The following is a 19110-nucleotide window of genomic DNA, read 5'->3' as shown; positions in this document are numbered from 1 at the left end:
CACCGCGCCGGGCAGAGCTGCTACAAGCCGGCGCCGCGGAAGCCGCCCGGGGTCAGGTGAGCATCGAGCCGCGCCCGGGCCGGCTCTCTGCCTCTGGCTCTGGCTCAGATCGTGGGAGGCTGCCTCGGGGCCGGGCGCTGGCCCGCGCTGCCTGCATGCCCGGGGCTCCCGCGGAGCTCGCCTGCACGGGCTGGGGCTGAGCCCCGTCCCCGTGCTCAGCACCGCGCTAAGTATCACGAGACAACTGTCACGTGCGCTCCGGCCAAGGTGGAAGGACTGAGGTCATCGAGGCTGCGGTTGGTTTGTTTGGTTTTTTTGCTGAGATTGGGGGAAAACTAGCGTGACTGGTTCTTTCCTTTCCGAGCAGAACCTACTCGCGACCCCATGAGTACCTGGATACTGCTCAACTGCCCAAGAGCTGGGACTGGCGCAACATTAACGGCATCAACTATGCCAGCACCACCCGCAACCAGCACATTCCTCAGTACTGCGGGTCCTGCTGGGCCCACGGCAGCACCAGTGCCTTAGCAGGTAGGGCACACTGCTTTGTCTGTGCACAGCCCCTGTCTTCGTCCAGCTTCCCCAAATACTTTGATCCCCCCGCTGGGACCAGGCTGGGGGGCTCCTCAGCTGGCAGGGCTGGTGGCTGTACTTGCTAAAGGAGATGGCAGTGCCCTTGCTCTGGCTGGAAGCTCGGCAGGGCCTGCAAGTGCAGCAGGGCATGCCCTGGTAGAGCCCAGGCAGGGGCAGCTGCATCCACACCGGGAATTCCCAGTGGTGCCTGCAGGGAGAGAGTTTGTTTCTCCCTAGTTGAATCAGGAAAGCCCTGGTATTATGTAATGCCTAAAGGTGGACAACTGGAGTGATTAAAATGCATTCAAATAAAATGAAAAAAAAGGGAGCCTTCACAGGGTAGGAATATTGCACTCCCTCCACCAAGCAGTTCTCTCTATCACAGTCAGGCTCTGGGACAGTGGTTTTCAACCCTTGTAGACTTGAGGCACCCCTCAGAAAGGGCCACTTACTCATTCTCACTTTTTTTCTAACTACAGAAGAAATCATAGAGCCGTTTTTCTGTTGCAGAGAACTCGGAAAGACCACAGCTATGGATGTCAATTTGAACTCCCTGGGCTTATCATGTGAATCACACTGACATACCTAAGAGCATTAACATTGTGTGCCTGGGGTGCCATGGTATCCTGAGAATCACTATTCTAGGAAGTCAAGAGCTGGTATAGAAAATAAGTATTAAACCAATAGAGATGCAACAGACTCCTGTTTGAAGTACAGCGTAAAGCAGGTGCTGAATCAGCACCTTGGCAGGACTTCCTGCTGCCTTTGACTTAAAGGTGACCTGACGGGGCAGAATATGTGCATCTCTGTTTTTTGCTTCTTAATGATAGATAAAGGAGATGGACTTGGAGTTTGCCCTCAACGTTTAGAAGCAGCAGGAATATCCAATCTTGCCCTTCTTGATTTTTTAGCAAAGTTGAGAGGGAGCTTTCTCCATCCTTAATTAAAGGAACATGCAGTCTTTTAAAACTTCCCCAAGCATTTATCAAAGTAAACATGAAATCTGTTAATAAGCGTACAGGTAACACATAAGGGCTCCTATAGGATCACAACTGCAGTTGTAATAAACAGCACACAAATACTTGTTCTGAAGTCTGTTCCCTTCAGTTAAGTAGCTGAGGTAGACAAAAAGGCAAGCTGCCCAGGGAAGATGAGGTAACAGTAAAATAAGCAAGGCCAGCTATGACCATAAACCATCTGAAAACTTGACCTTAGATCTTGTTGCTGTCTAAATATATGCTGAGTCTAGATTTCAGAATCAAGTAGACTCATACGGTCCTAGCCCTGCTAGAGGCTTTTGAAATGTCATCTGACTGCTCGCTATGTAAAAAGAGGTAGTAATACTTGACTTCTTGGTAAACAGCTTTAAGGGCTTGTTCTCAACCTTTCTAGTTCCTGTTGCTTTTTTTACTGCAAAAAACAGAGGAGTTTTTCTGTGGCAGAGAACCCAGACCACAGTAAGTCAGACTGTTTGTCACATCTCAAATTCCTATTTGAAATCTCTGGGTGTATTGTGTGAATCGTGTTTGCACACCAAGCAGTGCTAACATTGTGGAACACCCTTGAAAGGACCTCAAGGTACCCTGGTTGGGAATCACTGGTGTTGAGATTTGTGGATAAAAAGGGCTATAAAGAAAACAAAGGGCTGTAAATGAATCTGAGAGATGTCACAGCCAGCCAGTGATTTGTGTTTGGTTTCTTAAAATTGCTTTTCACATCTGAAATTGATTGTGTTTATTATTTCTTTATATGGACACATTCAACCAAACCTCTAATGGGAAACCTTAGCTGCATCTGCAAAATGCAAATACTCTCAGCTGGTCTACCAGACTGGGTCACAGTTCATTTAACAACTCAGTATGTCAGAAGTTTTTGCTCCCATAAATGTCAAGCTGCGAGTGCAACTAAGGAGACAAAATTAGAGTATTCAATCAATGTTTAGTTTAAAACAGTATTAAAACTAAAGCACCAACTGCTAAGTCTCTCATTATTTTCACAGATCGCATCAACATTAAGAGAAAAGGTGCATGGCCTTCTGCCTACCTCTCAGTTCAGAATGTTATTGACTGTGCCAACGCAGGGTCCTGTGAAGGTGGAGATCACTCAGGTGTTTGGATGTATGCACATGACCATGGCATTCCAGATGAAACCTGTAACAACTACCAAGCCAAAGACCAAAGTATGGCAGCAACTTTCACGCACTTGTTACTGCCATTTCCTTTTATTCTGCATGGTTTAATCCCAGCCTAAAGGAATTTGTGTACAGTCTGGTTACTATGCCCCTTTTTTGCTCTTTTCTACCATTGCCAGGCAATGTAGCTTGTGCTTTCTGAATAAGACAGCAAGGTCTCTTAAAATATATGGTTTGTTTTGGCTCCAGAATCAGACAAGACAGTACATTATCAACATGTCTGAACAAGCATTTCCTTCCAAAGGTTGCTAAATTTGATCCCATTAGTCTTCAATATGTAGTGGTGTGGAATACTCAGAAATGTCATCCTGAGCTAAATGGAACAGAACTTCAGCCTCTTCTGTAATTTTGTGTGCATGCATGCGCGTGCACCTGTGTGTCAGCTCAGAGTGAAAGTAGTATTGTACCCAATGATGAAGGCACTGTACAGTAAGGAATCAAACATCCTTGAAAGAGTACACATTATGGAGATCATAGTAATTAGCAATTTTGTTTAACTTGAGGAACCAACCAGGCAGAGAAACAACAATAACTTGTCAATTATTTAATCCCATTTAAGTCTCTATCCCATAAGGAACTTCCTTAAAAAACAAAACACAACAAAACATTGGTTTACTATAAAACTTACTTTATCATTGCAAGATAGTATTTTCTTAATTAAACTTATTTAATGAAGTATCTATCACATTTTGTAGAATGTAAGAAGTTTAACCAGTGTGGAACGTGTGTTACTTTTGGGGAATGCCATGTGATACAGAACTACACACTCTGGAAAGTTGCTGACTATGGCTCCGTCAGTGGGAGGCAAAAAATGATGGCAGAAATCTATGCCAATGGTCCAATCAGGTAAATAAACAGTGTTACGACATAAGAACAGGAATTCTACAATGAGTATTGAGATAAGTTGGAAACATGAAGCTTGCTCAGCCTGATCCATTGTTTCTTCACCATGCAGCCTTTGGTATTTGGAGAGCAATACATGCCAAACATTTGCTAGCATCTTATGCTTTTGATTAATATCTATTTAATAATGTTTGTGAAACTAGACTTTAGACTTCAAGTCAATTTATTTGTTGGAAGCTGTTGTTCTTGCTCAGCCCATCATAAAAATTATTTTCAAATAAGGATGTTGTCTCTGCTTTGTTACAGTTGTGGCATAATGGCTACATCAAAGCTGGATGCTTACACTGGGGGACTTTATTTTGAGTACAACCCTTCTCCTTCAGTGAACCATATTGTATCGGTGGCTGGATGGGGTGAGGAAAATGGAACTGAATACTGGATTGTTCGCAACTCCTGGGGTGAACCTTGGGTAAGGAAAAGAGGGAGGAACTTGTTCACAAAATGACTGCAAACAGAATTATGCTTATCTTTTTAGAACTACTTTTCAAACTGTAAGAATAGCTTGTTTGGAGTAAGAACAAGCCTTTGAAACAGCTGTGGATGAATTTACAATTTTAAACATGGCTAACAACTTAAAAAAAGAAGCTGATAAAATTGAACAGAAGTCTGTGCAGGTAATAATAACATGTAAGGTAGTAGAAAAGCATATTTGTGCAGTGTCATCTCTAAGTCCCAAACGGACATGCAACTTCACTTGGAGCCCACTGTAAATTGCTACTGGAGTCATAAATCAAATCAAGTCTTTTGGATGTCAGGAGGAAGAGGGGAAGGGATAAATGAATTTCTAGCTGCCCACATGCAAGTTCAGCAAAGCAGTTTGCTACTTCCAGCAAGCTTGCCTTGTGGACCCCATTTATAAACCTAAAACTTCACAGCCAAGATGTCCTTGGCCTGCCAAAGCTGTGTTCATGGGATACTTTTAGGAAGCTGAGGAGGACCAGGCTGGTAAAGTCTTCTTTGTTTATACTAATGCAAATTAATTTATTTTAGGGTGAAAGGGGCTGGCTGAGGATCGTAACAAGTGCCTACCAAGGTGGAAAAGGAGCAGAATATAATCTTGCTATTGAAGAGGACTGTGCATATGGGGACCCTATACTTCCATGATTGCCCTTTTTTGGTTTTGAAATTTGAGAAGTCTTTTCATCAAATCATGTATTCTTTTTAAAAGGGCAGTTTTAACTATTCTGTAGCACTGAATAACCAGGTAGTCATGAGGAATCAGTACAGATCACCACACTGTTTTCAAAGTAAAATAATTTTAGAGCAAAGGCCAACTGCTTCTACAAGATTATTATTAAATTTGAAGGGTACATCTTTAAAAAAAAAAAAAAAAAAGTATCTGCTGAGAAAAACAGCTGTGGCTGCTTTTTCTGTTGTGCAGTTCTTAACTGCAGCTCATTTCTCAGAAACTAGACACATTCTTTCTATAGAAGTACATCACACTGCAGGTTTGGTATCCCCTTCCCATCACTGAGAAACTTTAATCTGACATAGGTAAGATTTACCTGATACTCTCAGGGAAGAGGTTTGTGTTTACAAATTTTAAACTTCCAGGGAGGTGAGCTCCCTGGAAAAGTTGGGCCTGGAGCTTAATTTTATGTTATATTCACAAACTACAAGGGCACCAGGTAAACTTTTCCCACTGCCCATGGACTGTGCAGTGAAAGCTATGGTTTTGTGTTGTACATCTGGAACAATATAGTCACATCTCATTGTTTTGCTGTTCCTATGAGAAGGCATATGCTGTATTATACATAAAACAAATTAAGTGTTGATACTGTTACTTTATCCAACTGAAAATGACACATTAAGAACCAATGATCTTCAAAACTACAAGAAAAAATTAAGATGGTATATTGCAGTTATTCCCTGAACCTTCTTCGATTTAATTCCAGACATAATTGAGTAGCTATACTATTTTTATGAGGATATTACATTATTTAATTTGGGAGGGAGTGTGGGTAGATAGGATTGTCAGAAACCCTGGCTCTTATTTTATGTGCATAACATACAAGAAGAGATAGAGTGCTGTCTTTCTCCCATCTACTTCCTAACAGTCTGATGTATCATGTAAACTAATGATGAAAAGTAAAATCAGTGCCATACCAACAAGTGTAAACCTGATCGTATTTTAATAAATTCTGTCTTATGGGAAGTGATTAGAGGTGTTAAGTAGATTATAGGTCATGGTCATGGATAGAATTTCAAGTGTACAAGCTTGTAGTGATAATTGAGCTCAGTCACCTGAATTTTAACCCTGGATGAAACAGGCTCTTGCACATGGAGCACTTACAGCGTAACAGCTGCTGCTTGCTCCCAGGCAGCAAGTTCTTCCCCCTTTTTTGTTCCAGTATGACAAAAATATACATACTTTGAATTATTTTTACTGCATGGGGCCTCTTAAACTGGACTTATCTTAAGGCCTAAGCATGTCATAATCCAGCACTGACTGCTATTGGTACCTACAGCAGCACTTTGGTGTGGCATATATTGTGGGTACATGGGGCTTAAACAGAATCTGTACTCTAACTGCTCTCACCTGGTCAGGAATGTGGATGGAGCCACCGTCAAAACAACATATGCATGCAATGCACTAAAATGAAATGTAGTTACTTCCGGCTGCATAGAAGCTATGTGCATCATGTCTGCGGTCCTCTTGCTTTTGGCCTGCAGATTGGGATAGGATTGAATACAACACACTCTATACTTGGGAGCTTGTACTTCATTACAAAGGTATTAGGGACCATCTATTGCTCAGCTTAGTGTTGATGAGTAACCAAGAATTCAGTATCTAGTGATGGTAGACAGCTGAGCTCAAATAGCTTAACTGTCCACCTGTAAGCAGGCCTACCTAAGAGACAAGTTAGTTACTGTTTTCAGTGAAATACAAGGTAAGAGAAGTGTGCTTAATCAGTATTACTCTCCAAAAATGACAGGTTTTCTTGCTTCAAGATGTTAATTACTAACTGCTAGGCAAAATACAGAAGCCAGCACAATGACTAAAATCTATATTAGAACAAAAAGTAGGACATTACAGATAAAATAAAGCATTAGAGCAAGAAGTTCTACAAACTCCCTCTGAATTTGGCCTCTCTCTTCTGTTCCAGAAGACATTATGGAATAAAGTTGGTCAAAAAAGGTTAGGAAATGCCAGAACTGAATTCCTTCTGCAACTTCCTGCTGACTCTCCTTGTGCATATGAACCATCAGCCTTTGTGACCGATTACTAGAACTCATGCACAAAAGAGGTTGTACAGGCAACTCTGGGTATGCCACTTCCTAGCTTGGGAAAACCTGGTAGTCCCAAATAGTATCATGCTGACCTGTAGTGGCTCATTAATGGTGTTGAGACCTTTAGATCAACAGTTACTTCTGCTACCAGTAATTGTGGAAGTGGTGGTAGAATTATACTTTGCGGACCAGCCACTAAAAAAGCAAGCCGCACATAACCTGATACTAAGTTTGGTACTGACAGAATAATGATGAGACTAGGCATCTGTGGATTCAATTCTAGTTTCTGTATCTAGTATATGATTAAAATGACTACAGATGACTGCCTATGTGTGCTACCCTGCTTTGCATGATCAGGGCAGACCAAGAACACAACCAGCAGTTTCTTGCATTTCAGGGGTGCCAAAAACTCACCTGTGCTTCAGGTCAGATCCAGATCACAGAGTTCCTTGCAGGCTGAGTCCAGAATAAAAGGAGCTTCCCAGTCCAAATCTGGACATGGTGGTGGGGAGGCAAGTGGCAGTGCAGGGGTTAAACACAGCTATCACTCTGTAATCAGTTCTGTGACAAAGCAGTGATACAAAACAACTCAGAGTTTATTTTGCTGTTCTCCACTACAAACTGGCTGACAAATTCAAAAATGTTTATTTACATCCAGATAATTTGCCTACAGTGCCAATTCTGATGCAGTAATGCACTTACCAGTAATATGCAAAAACATCTATTACCAAAAAATAGATTTCTATACAAGGCCACTCTCGCACAGGATTTTTTTCAGTAACAAAAATTAGCTCCGATTGCTACAATTCAACATGTTCCATGACACGTAGTTTCAGAAGGAAAGTATTTAAGAGATGCTGTAACAGAATGCAGTAACAAGAAAAAGCACTATGGCTTCTCTCCAGCACAGGGCCAACTATGTACTCAACCCCACCACCTGAAGTCACAAGATCAGAGCCTGGAGCATTTAGGGTCACGTTTCAGGGAAGTGCCTCAGAGAGGTTTCCCTACTTAGCACTGGTCTCCATTCTTCAGGTGTTCTTTAATTACACACAATATCAGTGGAAGAAATTTCTACCAGAGTAGAAATTTCTACCAAGAGTAACCAAGAAAGAATACTCCTCAAAAACATGACCTAGACATTTCTTTGTTCTTCAGGATATTTGTATGTAGATGGGCATTTTGATTTGCCTAATTAAAATCCCCTAAAGAATTACTGGACTTTTGGAGAATCCCTTATTCCAAGATGCAATAAAAGGCCTCATGATCACAATTACTGTGAAATATGGATCAAAGACTTCTTGCCCCCTTCTTCATTTGCTACCTGTTACCCAGATACAGAACTTTAATGGTGGAATTTATGGCAAAGGATTCATCATCTGTGACTTCGGTATTCAAGGTGTCGCGCATTCTTGCTTTTCCATGTTTAGTTCACCATAATGAAGTTAGATTTGCAATGAGCTTAAAGAGAAAACACAGAAAGATTTTTAGTATGGCACGCTAAGTGTTTTCATGTGCAGTGTCTGCATTAGGTAACTGGCCTGCAACACTTTGGTAAGTTAGTTTAGGGAACTATCTTTGTCCTTAGGCATGAGGAAGAAGGCTGTATCACTACAGCTTTTACAGAATGTTAACATGTATGTACAGGAACAGGTAAGAAAAGAACAAACATTTCTTACCTATAAACTCAGTGACAGGGTCGTGTTCACCTTCTGTTTTAATAGTGCCTGCAATGCTGTCGTTCTCCAAGATTGGAAGGAAAAGCTGTACAAAGTCTGAGGTATATGGAGGAGCAATTACATCAAGCACCTGAGATGTGAGAAAGAACCACAAATTATTGCTCCAATTTGATGTTTGACAGAGACATTAATCCTCTCATAAAACAAACTATTCTTGATTCTTTCATATAACCCCTCATCTCCAACTAAGCCATAAGGGCAGAATTAACTGGCTGATGTTGCAGTCAAAACCTATTTGAATCACTAAGGGAATTCCTGACCTCTGAAAGCAGTTTTCCCATGTCCTACTAAGGATCCAATGTTAAATACTCTTCTCAACACCTTAAGTATTTATGCCTTGCAGTATATATACACAAAACAAAAGATACTCCCAAAACGTTACAGAAAGTCAACTAGCATTAATAAAAATAAAACTGCATCTCCATGTTTTGGTTGTTCTGTCCCTTTTCAACATATTACCAACATTAAGAACAGGCTGCTGACCTCAGTAACAAAGTATCTAATGAGTGAAATGTCTGTGTCTAGCTTCTCCAGACACTTGCGGATATAACTGACAACAGGTAGGACATATCCTCGACTGAGTAAGTGAACCATTCTGTCCAGAAGAGTCTTCTTCAATTCCAGCTGAAAGACAGAAAACCCCGGTGTGTTTCAGTATGAATTGCCTCTAAGAAAAAGGTGTCATTATTGTTCATCCTCATCAATTTAATCTCACAGGTAACATTTTGTAATGACATATTCCTGAAGCAATCTCTATTGGGAATGCTAGGTCAGTAAGACCTATTTCTGTGAATCTAGTGGCCAGTAAGAGGCAACACAAAGAACAAATCCTTTAAGAATCACCTGTTCCATAACATCAAGTTGTGAGTGTTCCGTTTCAAAGAGCTTAACAAGAAGTTGCAGCACCTGGGGATGAAGCAGCTGATGGCATGTACTGATCTGCAAATATAATGCATAACATCATCATTTCCTCCAATTTAAAAAGAATATTCAAGACAAGCATATACTTATTTTCGAAGTTATGGATTCGGTGCAGGTTAAAATTCTTCAGGAATGAGATATGCACAGCTGCCAGTCACCCCTTCATTGTGTGGAATAAAATCTGTATTAAAATTCCTGTAAATTTATTTCATAATTCTGAAATGGGTTTAATCTCTGCATGTTTACCAACATCCAGTCATGTAAGCTACGCAACACAACATCTTTTAAATGAAATCTTCATATTTTCCCAAGCAGAAAGCAACTGTGACCACCTGAAACATGAGACACTGCTCCTGCCTTTGTTTCAAGGTAATATGCATCATCATAGAACTTCACAAGAGGTAAGAAACTCCATACCAGCTATGAACCGACTGCCCTGAGGAGTTTTCAACCTACTGACTCCTCTGTGAAATCTTATGAAATATGAACTTTCATTTCTACCCAAGAGAACTTTTACAATCTTTTCACCAATGCCTGATGAAGGGTGTTTGTGCCCGAAAGCTTGCAATAAAAAATTCTTTTTTTGCAACTATCTTGTTGGTCTAATAAAACATATCATCTCTACCATGAGTCCTGATTACAACACAGCATAAGCTTTAAATGGCTTTTGGATCAAACCCTTAGAATCATTCCAGTCACAAGCCTAAAAAATTGCTGTTATTCTGCGAGACTTCCTTTACACTCTTACCTCATCCAGTAATGCCAGATGCACTGGAGTGTGATCAGTCTGAAGCTGAAAATACCGTGGTTCTGAGACAGTCCAGTCTACCCACTTTAATACACCCATTGCCACCACTGGAAAACTAAGGAAGAAAAAGTTATATTAGACAAGCTAAGTCTAAACTTTTTTTCCCTAAAATGTGATCTTTTAGTCCACCCTAAAATTCAACTGAAAGTTTCACAGTTCAACCCATGCTGGAATTAATGTGATTAGGAAAAACAAACAAAATGTTATTTCTGCTACTGAATATTCAAACCAGACTCCAGTAGGAAAGAAAAAGGAGACAGATTTTCAGACTAGAATTCCTTTTCCCTTCATAGGGATACTCCCTCAGCGCATAAGTTAAGTCTTAATGAGTGGCCAGAAAGATTCTCTTTCCCATGTCATTAGATGTTAACTTGGTTAGGCCCAAGATGTTGGGTCAGGTTGCTTAACATCAACTATTTCATATTTCCTAGAGAAAAAAGGATCTCAATGCTAAGAAAGAAACCTTATGAAAAACAAGTAACCTGGCAATAATTCATCATCTATTTCTAAGTGAAGAATAAGAATTTTCCACAGCCCATTACTATAATCAGACACAGGTTGCCAGAGTTGATACGATTAGAGACAAATGTGTATTTTCAGTTTCTATGTCTCTTCACTCTGTAATTGAGGCCACTGGGCAAATTTTCCAGATGTATATGCACAAGGACATTCCCCAGAACTACACATAAGGAAGTAACTGTTCTGTCAGAATGGAAAAGATCTCCGTTAGTGGCAGCGCAACTACTCTATATAATATACTCTACGTAATTCAAAAAGGAAGGACAGACAGAACACTGAAAAACTATTTATGGTATTTTGAAGTTACTTGAGTGACACTGAAGTATAAAGCAGTTCAAGTTGCAGGCATTTAATTTCCTTCTTTTTAAACGTTAGTATTACAAAAAAAGTGTACTTTCTTGCTTACCAGTGAAGAATATCTGCTCAGGAATAGACTTTCTACTTACCGGATACACTGATATAGGGTGCTCAGCTCTGCAACCAGTTCTGAAGCACCTTTGTTCTCATTGCAGCACAGATTATGAACAGTTTCAATTGCTTTTGAAGTTGACTTGAGCTCATCCTTATTTATACTCACTCTCTTGTTCTGAAAAAAAAATTAAAGGGAATGCATAGCTGATTAAATCTTTGGGTGCTTATGAAAAGAATTACTACCTAGTATGGGTCTCAGAATGAAGACTTGCACATAGGTTTATTACAATAAATGGAAAGTAACAAGCATGTTTCCCTTCTATTAAAGATGAGCATCAGTTTGACTTTTAAATTAAAACTATTGGCTGCCAAAAGGAAGGTACTAATTACCTACCACTGGAGAGACTTGCTCTTGTTACCCTTTGGAATAAAATTGCAAAAAAAGTCCAACACATTCAAAGTATCACCTATTGGTCTGGATCTGCACATGTGCTGAAAACCTACTGCTTCCAGTGATTTCAGTTGAGCTAGGAGTTAACGCAATAAAAAAAATATCAGGGACAGGCAAATTTAATATAGGTAATGATAGCAGTTAACCAATAAGCCTCAAATTTCCTCAATATATTTATTTTAATACCTAGATAAGCAGACAATTCAACTTTACCTTTTTCCACGTTTCCACTACACTGGCTGCGTATGCCAGTATATGAATGTACTTATGTTTGTGGTCTTGATTGATCTTGGCACCTGGCTTAAAGAGTGACTGCATGAAAAGGTCCAGAAAGGCAGGTACTCGAATCTGTAAATAAATGTAGTTACTTAACATAACAGATTTAATTTACAATAAATAAATACACATATACATACAAACAAATATTTGCATTGTGGGAACACACAAACTAGGGCACAATGCACTGCCCTTGAGGATTGGGCTAGTTAATTCAATAGTCTATATTTTGAAAGAGGCCTAAGTCAGCCTCTGAGGGAAGAGAGGCAAGGGAAGGGGCAAAGAACTCAGTATGCAATCAGGTAGCGAGAAATCTAAACAAGAGCATTTGTACTTGCAAGTAAGCATGCCTGCCACAGGCTGTAGGCACAAAATTAAGCCCCTTTTAAATGTGTCCTAATAATCTTCCCATCTTCACCTTCTTCAATATTTTTACAAAACTTTCCCATTAGGTACAAAAAGGTACCAATTCTGAAATGAATAATTCAGCCCTACACACATAATATCCAACAAGGTAAACAATACAAATAGTGTGACCCATTTTTATGTCATTTAGAAAAAAAAAGGAAACAAGAGGAGCCTCCAAGATGAATGAATGCTGGCAGGGACTTCCAATCTTTCAACTGGTGTTTGTAGAGCATTAACAGTGATACTCAAACCTCTATTAAGGGTTCAAAACGGTAAATGAAATAGGTGCAACAGAAATACGTTTCACAGTATAAAAAGGTAACTACAAACCAGTTCTACTGGAGGTGGGTCCATGCTGGTAAACATTTTGAACAGGACTGTGATATCTGCTGGGTTCAGAGCACCTTTGGACAACATCGCACCAAGAGCTTGACACGCTCGAGGGTAGGACGCTGCAGTACCCAATGCTAGCGTGATCTGACTGGCATCATGGCCTCTTGATAAAAAACAAAACACACATGCAAAATCTTATTTTTTCTTATAAAACAAACACATTAGCTTTTCAGCATGTGCCACCTAATGTGCAGAGAGAACCCTTGAAGGCAGAGCTTTATAATCAGGGAAATTACAGAAATGTGTTTATATTTCACCAGCAAGATTTTGTTTCCAAGATTTGAACAAGGTATTTTAAAAGAAACTTTTACAAGATAAAGACACCAACATTCAGTCCTTCCTCATACAGGACATACATACCCTCTACAGAGTGGCAGAAATGTTTTATGTTGGTTGCACTACAGGAATTCTTACTATACACTGTTTTATCCTACCATGAGGCAGATGAAGAAAGCCAAGAAGTCTCTTTAGCTATGAACAGTCAATTGAGAATAAGCAAAGCTGAGACTGTTTAAGTTACTTTAGTGAAAAGATCAAATGGAAATTAATAAAAAAGGCTCACTTTTCATGGGCGTATCGCTGAACCTCCTGAGCAATCCTGCGCACAGCAGATCCACCTTGCTCTTCTTGGGCTAATATGGACATCATTGCCTGAGCAAAGAGATATGTATGCTCTCCATGGCACACCATTTTCTGTGAACACATTTATCGCCATGTTATCAGCCAAGCTGAAGTCACTTTTCTACAACTATATTGCTATAACAAAACAAGTCATAGTGTAAAAGAAATAAACCAGTTACTGCAGAAAGACAGATGCAATAAAAAATCCAGTGCAGAAAAGCAACACACAATAGTACTATCCAGGAACTACAAATCAATTTTAGAGCTCTGCCTCACTTTCCTACCATTCCTACGTAATGTGAAGGACATCTCTTCCATCCACCGAACCAGACGACTTCACGGCTGTACACTATGCCTCTCGTTAAGTTTGCTCTGCTATTTAGTAGAAAATAGCATTCACCACATTACTTCAGACTCAACACTGATGGGGCTACCACTGTAATTCTTTTCACCCTCAGTAGAAGGGATGAAGATACTTCAGTTTTAGAATCCAAAGCCACCTGTGGATCTCCCTCTCTTCCCCACCCCTCAAACCACCTCTTAATCTCTTCTCAGTGAGGCACTAGGCAGTTAGACACACTTAAATGATATAATATGCATCATCCTAGAGCTCCTAAGTTGACTAGAAGTTGCCTAGCTAAAACTGAATTTAACATTAGCAAGTCCATCCCTGTGTGTTCTTTAAAACCTTGTTGTGTTCATTACTAGGTGGCCAACTAGATTGGCTTTCAGACCCTGTAAGAAGTACTAAGACCCTGTAAGACCCTATGTACGAAGTACTTACTACAATTGATCTATAGCGTCTAGAAGGCATACAGGCACAAATTCCAGTTTCCTATTAAAATACTTGGCATTGGAGCAGCTGTATCCTTTTCCTATATTCTGATTTCACCTTCTAATTTTGTAGAGGACTAAAATCAACTTAAAGCAATATCCATTCCTTAAATCCTATGGTAGGACAGCCCCAAAAGAAAAGAGGTCCTCCTTGAACCCCTGCATCCGAACAAAATCTCTTTTTGTGTGGTTCTGGGTTTTCTATAATGCAACCACTGTGCCAGAAACAATACCCATCTATCACTTGACAGCATGTGCCAATCATGACATGATAGCACAAGGGATCTGAAAATCCTCTTAACTGTATTAGCTTGGTGGGAAAGTGCAGATATCTAAGAAAATGTCATCTCAGCAGCAGCCCATTGGCCAGGTCACTGAACACTACAGAACAAAAACTAATTTTAACAAAAATTTTCGGTACTTTTTTAATTGACTCACAAAAAAAGACTGCAAAACCATTTTAAAAAGGAAGATTTTACATCTCCTAACTCCAGGAAACACAAACATTTCTTTAGACCAAAGAGAGAAAAGCACTTACAGCAAACTCAGGGAGGTTCTTTTCCAGGTTGTCTTCCCCTCCATCTAAAATTGTAGCTAGAGATGTACGTAGCACTCGAGAAAAGACTTCTAATTGCTGACATGCTGTTGATACACTGGTTATCTCACCCTGATACCCAGCATCAGAAATAAGCTAAATACAAAAAAAAAAAAAAAGTTAATTTTTGTATCTCAGCAAAACCTAACAAACCTAGATGGAACTATAGGAACATTTAATGAGTTCTCAAATATGTCCAGGGAAATCGTATTCTGTATCTAGGCATGATTAGAAATAAAGATAGGAGGACAGGTGAATAAACCATAGTATATACTATTATTGTTAGCATGTTGTATTTCAGGAGAACCACACCTATTTCGGCAACTCTAACAAAACTTAAAGTGCTTAAAATTTAAATGGAATAAATGCCCAAAAGAGTTTAGGAAGATTACGTTGTGTTCCCCTTGTGCTAGACCAAGTTTCAAGAAATACATTTCCAACCTACAATTTGTCACATGTTCTTCATTAAGAATATGCACTTCAAATACACCAATACAGTTAAAACAAAAAACAACACAATACAAAACAAAGATCTAAAAGGCTTAAGGTAGATTACAGATACCATTTGATACAGGAAGCATCAGCAACTATTGTTTTTCCATAGCAAGCTATTTATTGTTTACCTTCACAGTAAAATTAAGCATCAGGCAGTCCGGATGGGCTTCAGCCAGTTTGTAAAAAAGATCCCTCCATGTAGTATGCGCTATCATTTGCTCAAGCCAGGCTGGGGTCTGCAACAATCGGAACAATGGAGAAAGTTGCAATACTGTGGATTGATTTTTTTAGGATACCATAAACATATATAAAATCCCAAGAAATCAATTTCTTAATGTCTTTCAAGATAAGATTTTTTACATGCACTTGAGACATTACCTCTCCTTCTTCTGTGAATATAGAATCTGCTTTCCGAGGGTCAAAGTGTTTGATAAGTAAACTTTTCAAGTGGTTTTCCACAGTTTCTTGAACCTGCACGGGCTCAACACCTGCAAGAAGACATGTTTAAGCTGTTGGTGTTAACAGCAACTATAAAAAGTTTCTCACGAGAGTCTCTTATCATAGAGCTGAAACCATTTAAGGCAGCAGTTAGCAACCTTTTCAACCGATGGGCAAGATCAACCCATCTTGGGTGGCAGACCAATGCTTCTAACCCAGATGCTGCTTCTCCTTCTCCCAAGTACCTGGCTCCATGCCTGTTCTGGCCCACGCACCATACGTTGCCAAACCGTGGAAACAGGGGTTGCCAAAAGGAAATGGAAAGTATTAAAAAATCATAGTAGGGATTGCAAACTATGTTAGATCAGAGTAGGAGGATTCAGGATTTCTCTGTCCAAAAAACAAAGATGTACTCAATGTGCTTAAGATCACAGATACATGTATGTGTACAGGTTACACTAAACCAATGATTCCCAACCTTTTCAGATTCAAGGCACCCCTTGGAAAAATACCATCTCTTAGGTTTCACTCATTTTTTGACTACAGAAAAATGAAGAGCAATTCTTATGTTGCAAAGAACTCAGAAAGACCACAACAGATCAAAATGTTTTTGGTACTATGAACTCATATTTGAAATCTCTGGGTTTATCTTGTGTATTGCATGTAGGTGTGTGCACACTGGAGAGTGGCTGAGAATCACCACTTTGACTCTTTTCATCCCCTGTCTTTCCCACTCAGGTGACTAAGCTGATATTTACACAACTACTATTAAAGTGCTACATATCAAGCATTGCCTAATGACAAGGAGGACATATTCAGGTACAAACCCATGTGGCCACAAACCAAAAGACTATCATCCCATATGCCAGGTTCAATTATATGCCCACTTGCCTTGACAAGATTGTAAGTGCTGGTACAAGCAGTGTTTACACAATTGCCTGCAACTTTCATAATTTAAAAGACGTCCAACAATGTTATCCATTAATTTCATGCTAACAACAAACAAAAAAGGTCCAGAAAAATTATACTGCACATGGAGTTGAAGAAGCAGACTTATAGAAGTCAAAGGAAGCTTAGCAATAAAATATTCCCATCCTAAGCAGTAGGACAGTACGTAGGAAAACTGTACTTAGAGAACTACATAAGACCCACAGAAACAGACTTCAATTAATATAGCAGCTATATTTACACTGTGAAGTAAGTCACTCTATTATAAGACACCAAGTATTTCTAAAGCATCTCTCATACTAAAAAACTTTATTTTTATTCCTAGTAACAAAGAAAAGGAACAACTTCAGTTTATAACAGCATCAACTTCATAAAGAGACTCTCACGGACAGTTTTCCATGCAAAAAATGAAGTTTATTTCCTATATGTGGACTTTCTACCATCTTGAACTTTCCCTGAGCACGATGAAGGGTGCACAAACCCGAAAGCTTACAGAATAAGTTATATTTTTTTTTTGCAATTTGGCAGTTGGTCTAATAAAATATTTCGTTTTGGAACCAAGAGTTCTGGATTTTTTGCATTTCAACTTTATAACACATTTTGTACTGCAACGAATAGGTGTTTTTGGTGTATATCACTGCCCTGTGCTCCCCGTTGCCAGGGCAGATCCGCTGTGCTAAACAGCTCTCACAACACTGCATGAGTATGGAAGTTCATCCCAGCACAAGCAGAGGATATTTTCTGAGCCCATAAAGAAGAACTTACTCACATATATTGCAAGTAATGACTTTTATATGGCAACTTTGACATCCTCGGCTTTTGCAGCATGAGCTTTGCATCCGCTAGAAGTTGAGCAACGTCAGGTCCGTGAGGGAAAGGCCATCACGGCTCGTAGCAAAGAGGAGCTCTTTCGTTAGACCAACAAGATTTTGGCAAAAAAACCCAACCCCCTCCCGCAAGCCCTAAGATGAGGTCGTGCCACTGCCCATACCAGTTTGAATGAGCCACTCTGCCAGCAGGTTCACGGTCTGCGCCACGGCTGTGTAGTTCTCCGACAGGAGCTGGATGACGTTTTCAGGGGAGCCGCCGGCTTGGAAATACCTGGGAGACAGGTGAGAAAGGGGCAATGACTCGAACGCGAGAGGACGTGACTGACACCGCGCAAAACCAAGTCGAGGCGCAGCGGGATACGACGGCAGATCCCGATGGGCCAGGGAATGCGGCACACGTCGCGTTCACAGCGTGTCCCGTGGAATAAACACGCCATAAGCAGCCCGTACGCCAGGCCCGCCGCCGCCTACCGCTTGAGCGTGTTGAAGATGGACGGCTCCATGATGTAGTCCCGCGTGGAGAACTTGCTCAGACACTCCTGCTGCACCTCCGCGTCGTCCTCGCCCTCGCCGTCCTCGTCGTCCTGCCCCTGCCGGGGCCACAGCCGTCCCGTCACCACCCGCCCGGCTCCCCGCCCCACTCCCACTTCCCCCTCCCCTTCCCGTCCCGTCGCCCGCCCCCCTCACCGCGCCGCAGTCCACCTCGTCCCCCCACTCAGCCGCGCTGCCCGACAAGTAATCCTGCTCCTCCATGGCCGCCGCCGCCGCCGCCGGCAACTGCCGCTCCCGGCGCCTCAGCAAGGCGGCGGCGCAGGCGCATGCGCAGGGGGCGGGGCGCGGTGCTGACCCGCCGCCTCTCGCTAGGCCGCCGCAAGCCCGTGTCACGGCTCCGCGCCGCAGTCCGCACCGCGGCAAGGCCTCCGGTTCCATGACACGCCAGTGCCGACCTCCAGAGCCACCGCATGCCAACACCACAACACGCTGCTCCGCACCACAGCTTTCAGGTCTGTGGCACACCACGCCATGCCAAGGGCTCCAGGTCCACAGCACGCCAATGCCGTGTCACTCCACACTACACCAAGGCCTCCATGTCGACACGCCAATGGCGTGACACTCCACGCTACATCAAGGGCTCCGGGTCCACGACACGCCAATGCTGTGGCACTCCACCACATGCCAATGCCACAACACGCCAACACCTCCAAATCCAATGCACCAGACTTTCTGGGGGATGCATTGTTTGCAGCATATTGGCCAAAAACCCTTTTTGTAGCAAGAGCCTGACTTCAGGTTTTGCCTTGCAGCCAGCTCCCCTGCAGCAGCAGCACCATACCTGGACTCCCGGCAACCCCAAGCCAACTTTTAGCATGGGCCACCCTTCACCAGAGATAACAATCATAAGAATTAAAAATGACCATTTTCAGGCCCCCTTTCTGTCCAGGCCCAGGCAGCTGATGGGTTTGCCCCTGCCTGTGTCTGGCCCTGCCCTACAGCATGGGATTGACAGCAGCAGGCCGTGGACAAG

The 19110-nt window shown here is 41.5% G+C and overlaps 2 protein-coding genes across 3 annotated transcripts; one reads left to right on the top strand and one right to left on the bottom strand.

The window, feature by feature from the left end:
• CTSZ (cathepsin Z) lies at positions 1-5826 on the top strand (the record flags this gene model as incomplete). The annotated part of the gene is made up of 6 exons (XM_019548085.1): positions 1-56; positions 368-531; positions 2573-2752; positions 3460-3610; positions 3914-4076; positions 4658-5826. Coding segments are annotated over 6 exons (828 nt in total), but the record flags the coding sequence as incomplete, so codon positions are not given.
• Positions 5827-7476: 1650 nt separating this feature from the next.
• Positions 7477-18370, bottom strand: NELFCD (negative elongation factor complex member C/D). Of its 2 annotated transcripts, none has more exons than XM_019548198.1 (15): positions 18273-18370; positions 18057-18175; positions 17747-17856; positions 15748-15857; positions 15498-15605; positions 14818-14970; positions 13387-13517; positions 12762-12927; positions 11961-12095; positions 11332-11471; positions 10307-10421; positions 9481-9576; positions 9121-9261; positions 8578-8707; positions 7477-8359 (listed from the first exon to the last, which is right to left on the bottom strand). In XM_019548198.1, the coding sequence occupies exons 1-15, from the start codon at positions 18336-18338 to the stop codon at positions 8325-8327; spliced, it is 1755 nt and encodes a 584-aa protein (XP_019403743.1). In that variant the 5' UTR covers positions 18339-18370; the 3' UTR covers positions 7477-8324. The 2 variants fall into 2 exon arrangements, with proteins under 2 accessions (XP_019403743.1, XP_019403744.1); XM_019548199.1 differs by having other exon boundaries at positions 18288-18353.
• Between the last annotated feature and the right edge of the window lie 740 nt (positions 18371-19110).

This window comes from Crocodylus porosus, unplaced genomic scaffold, assembly GCF_001723895.1.
Source record: "Crocodylus porosus isolate Cpor-Errol unplaced genomic scaffold, CroPor_comp1, whole genome shotgun sequence".
Classification (NCBI taxonomy): Eukaryota; Metazoa; Chordata; order Crocodylia; family Crocodylidae; genus Crocodylus; species Crocodylus porosus.
Note: the sequence above shows the minus strand (reverse complement) of the source record. Positions and strands in the feature narration are given on the sequence as shown.